The following is a 7855-nucleotide window of genomic DNA, read 5'->3' on the forward strand; positions in this document are numbered from 1 at the left end:
TAACCCAGAAAAACAACTGACCTCAGCCAAAACTCACACTTACTGAACTTGGTAAATGACTTGTGATATCTAAGGGTTTGCAAGACAGTTCGGAGATGATCAGAATATTCATCCTCACTACGGGAGTACACCAGTATATCATCGATGAACACTATGACAAACATATCCAGATATGGTCTGAACACTCGATTCATGAGGTCCATGAAAGCTACTTGGGCATTAGTTAACCCGAAAGACATAACAAGAAACTCAAAATAGCCATAACGAGTTCGGAAAGCAGTTTTCGGGATATCACACTCCCTAACTTTGAGTTGATGATAGCCGGAACGAAAGTCTATCTTTGAGAAATAACTTGCACCTTGAAATTGGTCAAACAAATCATCTATTCTCGGAAGGGGGTACTTATTTTTTATGACTTTATTCAGTTGGTGGTAATCAATGCACATACGCAAAAAGCCATCTTTCTTTCTCACAAACAACACAGGAGCACCCCAAGGAGAAATACTGGGCCTTATGAAACCCTTATCTAGTAGATCTTTGAGTTGCCCTTTCAACTCCTTAAGTTCTGCAGAGGCCATACAGTAAGGAGGAATAGAAATAGGTTGAGTATCGGGAAGTATCGGTAAGGAGGCATATTTTTTAAAGAGGAGAGCACAAATCAATAGCAGAGAGAGACACTTTAAGCATGATAGACTTCTGAAAGAAAGAATCACTTTTTCCCTAAAACGTCCTGTAGCCTCTTCTCATAAATGTGGCGCGCTACACACCGATGATCAAGACGCGCGCTACACACCGATGATCAAGACTCTACTTAACGCGGCTTGTCAGACTCCCTAGAACACCTTAAAACCTTAGGCTCTGATACCAAGTTTGTAACACCCTGAGAAATAGATCTCGGAGCATCACACGATGCTTGAGGCTACGAGTAGCCCCAAGCTAACCTTTTGAGCCATTTTCATTTAGTTCAACACAAATCAATGGGGTTTCTATAAATAACTCTCAAATATCAACAGAGTAATCATCATCCAAGAATAAAAGAATTTCGGAATGATAAAAAAAATACGACTTATTAGTCAACTCACAACATCTATACTAGTCTGACAACCCTCTAAGAGAATCAATAAAACCAGTGAGCCATTGAGACATGCCCTAACTGACTCATACTCAGTTATCAAATGTAAATAATTCTGTGAAACCAACATCAGACATCACGTCCTCGAAACATGAGGACTCACCACAACAGAAGATGTAGAACAGCGTGCCCGAAGAATCACTGCCGAATCTGGAACTGAGCACTTGAACCTACATTCCGAGAAAATGCATCCCACATTCGAAGATATGGGTCAGTATCATAGAAAGGAACCGAGTATATAGGGGTGTATGCAGTTTTATAAACATTATCATAAATATTTATAAAAAATATGCAGGATGTATGAAAGACTCACATAGCCCGAAGAAAATCATCATAATCATGAGAGGATAAAATAAGTATAATAACACATGTGAGTCATCATATAATTCGTCAATCACTTTCAATTCATCAAGAATATCAATTCTCATAATGTAAATATCATTTAAATCTTTTGAAAGAATAACTTTCACAATTCCACTTTTAAATCACTTCACCATTCACCATAGACACAAGAAAACACACACACACTGGGAGATCCTATAACCGACATAAACCATGTGAGTTACATGAAGTCCAACGTACAACCCACATTGGGGAGAGCCGTCCTATCCTTGGCATCGGAGTAGGACTATCGATATCAAATTCACACAAACTAGTAATCACTATATAAATCAGCCTCAGGCTCACTCCTATGGGGGCACGTAGTTCTAGGGAAGTAAGGTCGCTTTATACCTCCCACTCGGTGCTAAAGATTTCTCCCGGACTTAGCTTAGATCATTTCAAAGACAATCCACAACAAAACAATTTCAGTAATATATAAATGTACATCGGGAGCCATCATGCTTCCCATCTATCAAAATCAACCACGTTGTGGATTTCTTTCACACTCGAGTTCAAAACAACTCCATTAAAATCAAAAGGTCAAATCATTTAAAATATCTCAAATATTCAATATCAACGTGCTTATAACACATACTTTCTAAAAAAAACACAATTTCCAATGGGGATTCACGACCCAAAAATCAAAATCATGATAAATATCGTTCAAGATTCATGCTTTATATCTCCACACTTGTAAATTCATCTTTCAAAATCATAAACATCAAGATTTCATAATAATCATCATAAGATATGGGTTCATACTTCAAATTCATAAAAAAAATCTAATAAAAATCATGCCTTTGTAAAGAAAATTACTTTTGGGCACAAGAACGAAAGAGAGTTCTTGTTGAAAAACCCCACATACCTTGAATGATGAACTTTAGATCGATACTCATTTTTGAGATGTTAATCATGCCTTTGAATGATGGTTCTTGGAGTTCTTGAACTAGGAACTTGGAATCTTGAATAAATTTGCAGAATTAATCGTGAACTTTAGAGGTTCTTGAAGTTGGATGTAGGAGCTTAGGGTTTTCTTTTTTAGGGAAATTTGATGAAATATAACATATAATGCTTCTAATAGGCTTTAATATAGGGTTTGGACGGATTTTGGGTGAGGGGGAATGACCAGAACGCCCCTAAAAATCAAAAAAATTCTCGAATCTATTCTTTGGTGGACTGTTTTGATAGTCAGAAGTAGATTAACCATAATGTTTACTCTGATATCCAAATTGGATGAAATCAATTTCATTAGAAATAGGACTCTCATATCTTTCTGTTGATATATAGTATCTCACCCAGATCATTGTGTACGAGGAGTTATGATCGTTTGAAGTTGACCCAAAAATTTGCTTTTGATAGGTTGAAGTAGATCGACCATAACTTTTTGCTCCGATAGAGAAATTGGATGAAACCAATTTCATTAGAAAGAGGACTCGCAGAGATTTCCGTTGATATATAGTAGATCACCCAGATCATTATTTACAAGGAGTTATGATTGTTTAAAGTTGGATCAAAAATACGTCAGGCCTCAGTACTTTTTCCTGCACGTTTTACTGTTCACTACTATTCACGGTTCGATCGAAATGTTCGTAACTCGTCGCTCGGGTGTCCGTTTTGGATGATCCACATATCGTTGGAAAGATTATTCGATAATCTATGCAATGGTGGGTCATAATCTAAGATATTCCACATGAAAAATTTATAATTCATTCTAAAAGATAAAATCCAACACGTTTACGCACAAAATTTCAACAAAAAATTTCCAGGGGTATTATAAAATATGTATGACCTATAAGCATGACAGAAGGTATAACGAAAATGTATACAATAAAAAGGCTTCCTAACTGTATAATACCAGATAAAACATAAAATGCCTCCTATATGTAATAAGAACTTCTAATATATAACAATATTGAAATATATATCAGAAGACTTATATTATACATTAGTCTTCCAAAATAAGTAATGTATAATGACTGACATATTGTAGCTTATACTTTCAAATAAAAACTTCAAGTATGAATAATGACTGATATATTCAAGTTTGAATAATGACTGATATATATAGCTTTATACATTATTCATCTATAAATTTATCAGAATGTATAAGGTAACCTTATACATTATTCATAGATTCTAATTGTATAATTTCACTAAATACAAAAACAACCTTTTCTATTAATGTAAAAATTTATATTATACATAAGTGTGATAAATAAAGTAATGTATAATGTATAAAATCTATACCTTTGAAAGACGTGGTCGGCCGGAATCATCAACCTTCTTCTTACTTTTCGATTTTGAAGTTGACTTCTTCGAACTAGAACTGGCCACTTCCTTCAATCTTTTCATGGTTACCAGGTCGTTTCGGTACTTTGAATGATTCTCTGCGAAATTGGGTTCTTCAAAATTAGATCGTTCTGTGCTTTGAACCAAAAAAGCATCGAAAAATTTTCTGATTTGGTAAAGTTCAAAAAAAAATAATACAAAATTAATGAAGAAAATCATTAAGTTCAATTAGTGTTTGAAAAGTTACAAGTTGGTAACCTCTAAGTACATGATTGCTTGATTTTGGGCATGAAAAAAGGGATTTGATAATGGAGGATAAAAATGATTTGTAATTGGAGAGAAAAAAAGGAAGCAAACAGCGGCCTTTTTGGATGTATAAGAGTAAGGAGAGAGAAAGTAAAAAATTAGAGAATTTAAGTAATTAATTTGAGATTTATGTAATTAGTTTATCAATATGAGATTTATTGTAATAAGGTAAAGTTATCTTGCGGATATATTGTATAATTTTAGAATAAATTAACCAACAATCATTCCGATCTAGAGTCACTATCATCAATTTTAGAGGCATTTAAAACTCTCTAAAGTTATTAAAATTTACCAAACTGTGTGTGACCTACAAAGTCATATAAACTTTAATGAAGGGTTGGTGTGTACATGCTCGGATAGGTTTGAATTTTTTAAATATCAATTAAATTATTTATATAAAAATTTTTAAATCTATAAATCAAATTACATTAATAAAATTTGAATTTTTCAACCTCAGAATTTTCGATTTTGTTGGATTTTTTTCTATTAAAGACTCCATAGAAATATATAATAAAATTGTACTTAAACTATTTCTTTCGTTCTAGCAAGACACAACTCTCTTAAGTGTTCCTTAAGAAAATAACACAATATAAAATGAGTTATGACTATAAAATATTCATAAAAAATAATAATAAAATCGTATAAAATAAATATTTTTTATTATTAAGTTATAATAAAAACATTAAGACATGCCAAAATAAGTCTAATAAGTATTAATTACATGACTAAATATTAAATAGAAAAATCAATTTAAGTTATGTATTTATGCAAAGCTAAAGAATAAATATTTGAGTTATTATTTCTTGTGTTTTAATTGAATATTTTTGTTAGCATTAGTAGTGATTTGGGCTTTATATGAGTTAATAATAGAGGAAAGGATCAAAACGACACTTCAAATTAAACTATTTTCACGAAAATGGCCATGAAATTTAAATTTCACTTTCTAGTCATTTCAATTTACTGGCTTGTTCTATACCGTTTCTACACACCTTCTATATAGTTTCTATACATATCTTATACATATAAATATTCTGTACGAAAATTATACAGTTTTGATACACAATTTATACAATAACTATACATTCTTTTTACACGTTTTATGCAACAATTATATAATTTTCATAAAGTTTCTATATATTTTTTATATATATTTTATACATAAACATATTTGATAGAACTATACAATTTTTATACATATATCTTATATAGATGCATATACTATTTAACAATTATATCATTTTTATATAATCTAACTATTATTTCTAAACAATAAAAAAAAAAAATTGATCAGTTAAAAAATTTACAGCAAAACAAAAAAATTAAAATATTTTTAAAAGGGTCGAATTGCCCAAGTTGAATATTATATCTGTATTATATATACATCGTATCAGTATTGTATATGGACTGTATATGGACTACGTAGGCCAAAATGACCCAAATTAGGAAATGACTATAAAGTGGAAATAGTATATCCGACTGACCACTTTTTGAAAAGTTTTCAAACTTGGATTATTTATTTTTAAAAGTGCTATAGAGTATCCTTTTCCATTAATATTTAAGGGCTATAAAACTTATTGGATCATTCATAATTCTACGTTTAAATTTGAAATGATTTGTTGAAAGATAAAAAAAATAAAAAAGTTGAAGAAGTATTTATAAATTACATCACATTAACCATTTTTAAAAAATTGTATAAATGTACATCAGGTTGATTTGGATTTTTTAGTTAAAACCAAAACCAAACCAATTATAGTAGATTTTTTTTTTTTTGCAAAACCAAATCAAATCAAATCATGGTCTAGTTTTTTTTCTATTTGACTTAATTTGCAATTTGATTCGATTTTAGGTTAGATTTTGTTCACCCTTAATCAAAGTTAAAAACAAAAAATATTTGAGGGCTACAAAAACTGAATATGCTCCCTTACAGATAGTAGCAATAATGTTTTGAAAATTTGTTGAGGGAAGAAAGGAACTATTTGGCCAAGCAGGCGCAATATAATTCACACGGTCAAGATTACTATAGAGCACTATCTATTTTGGTAGTGTACTAACCATAATAGGATGATGTAAAAATAGGGTACATAGTCAACATAGGCATAAGTTAAAACTCTACTAATAAATCACAAGGTTGGTATGGTGGTTCAGCACCTCACCCCTTAAGTAAGAGGTTCCGTAGGAACGAATGATTAATCTCACAGTTGTGAAAATATCTTGGAAAACAAAAAAAAAAAAAACTCTATTAATACTACTATAATACTAAATAAAGAATTTAAATATTATACATACTAACAATATATTTCTGGTATCCGATCAATCTTTACACCTATATATAATCGCTGTCACCTTTCAGCAAGACTACCAAAGAGTTTCACTAAATTCCTTGTAAAACTCAATTTTATTCACTCATTTTTGTGGTTGTTCATTCCCAATCAGGCAGGCATGGCTATCTCGAGAAAGCTTGTTCTGCTCCTAATTTACATAGTAATTGCGGCGCCACCTCGCGCTGATGCGGCAATCACATGTAGCACGGTACTCAACGGTCTAATCCCGTGCCTCAGCTTCGTAGTCAACGGTGGCAAGGTGCCACCGACTTGCTGTAGAGGGATCAAGTCCCTCTACGGTATCGCCAAGACCACGGTGGACCGCAAGGGCGTTTGCTCGTGCTTGAAAATTGCTGCCTCAAGTGTTAGTGGTATCAACTTTAAGAACGCTGCTGCCCTCCCTGGCAAATGTGGGGTGAAAAATATTCCCTTCAAGATTAGTCCTAAAGCTGATTGCTCAAAGGTGAGATGAAGGACGTTCAATCCATACGGTATTGCATGAGAATAAAAGTTATGTTGTCTCTAATCATAATTTAGACATATATCTAAGTACTAATATATATGTTTTTGTGATTGTCTTTAATTTGGTACATAATAATTGTACTGTGGCACGGATACTGTCCTTGTGCATCTGATTTCATACTGTTACATCAATATATGATCAACATCAATCACTTATGCTTTAGCCATTAAGAAGAAGAACGTGTTACTTGGAGCTATGAATTCTAACCTGGAAAAGGAAAACTTAATATCATACCCTCAACGTTAGTAGTAACTCAACCAGTTCTATTTTAGGTGACGAGATTCAGAGTACAAGGATCAGACTTTTTCCTATCTGAATTTGGATAACAAATTTTCAAGCTCGTAAAGATGAAATGTACATATTAATAAACACAAGTACTGTTAATTACAATTGTTATCAGTAAAATAAAAAACTTTAGCTTTCGATTAGTAATAGTTACAAGAACTGTAAAACAGAGGGAGTGCCAATTAATAATCACGCAAAGTCCTACCAAGCTTGTTGATCTTTTAAAAAGTAATAGTACCATGGAAACAACAGAACAATGGATCTAGAGTTGGTCCTACCATTAGTTACTCGAATTCGGCTGTGGGTGTCCGATATGAGTATGGATTAAGAGGTTGGATCCTTATGATCTCAATTTAAAAATTTGGGATAAGAATCTTGGGAGGAACACGGGTGCGGAGATTCAACGAAAAATAATTTTAATATATCTAAGACTAAAAGTAGAGTTAACAAAACACAAATTATGAAATGTTATGTGGAAAATTTGAGGAGAAAATATTGTTCAAGAAAAAAATCCTCAAAGAAGATAAAAAGAAGCAATAACATAAAATTTCTAGTATATACAAGGTATTTCATTTTTTTTAATTTCTTTTGTTTTGATTACAGAATTTCTTCAATCTG

The 7855-nt window shown here is 32.0% G+C and overlaps 1 protein-coding gene across 1 annotated transcript; it reads left to right on the plus strand.

The window, feature by feature from the left end:
- Positions 1 to 6414: 6414 nt before the first annotated feature.
- LOC107879688 (non-specific lipid-transfer protein 1) lies at positions 6415 to 7105 on the plus strand. Its single transcript, XM_016726651.2, has one exon. The coding sequence runs from the start codon at positions 6548 to 6550 to the stop codon at positions 6899 to 6901; it is 354 nt and encodes a 117-aa protein (XP_016582137.1). The 5' UTR covers positions 6415 to 6547; the 3' UTR covers positions 6902 to 7105.
- The last annotated feature ends 750 nt before the right edge of the window (positions 7106 to 7855 follow it).

This window comes from Capsicum annuum, chromosome 8 (genome assembly GCF_002878395.1).
Source record: "Capsicum annuum cultivar UCD-10X-F1 chromosome 8, UCD10Xv1.1, whole genome shotgun sequence".
Lineage (NCBI taxonomy): Eukaryota > Viridiplantae > Streptophyta > Magnoliopsida > Solanales > Solanaceae > Capsicum > Capsicum annuum.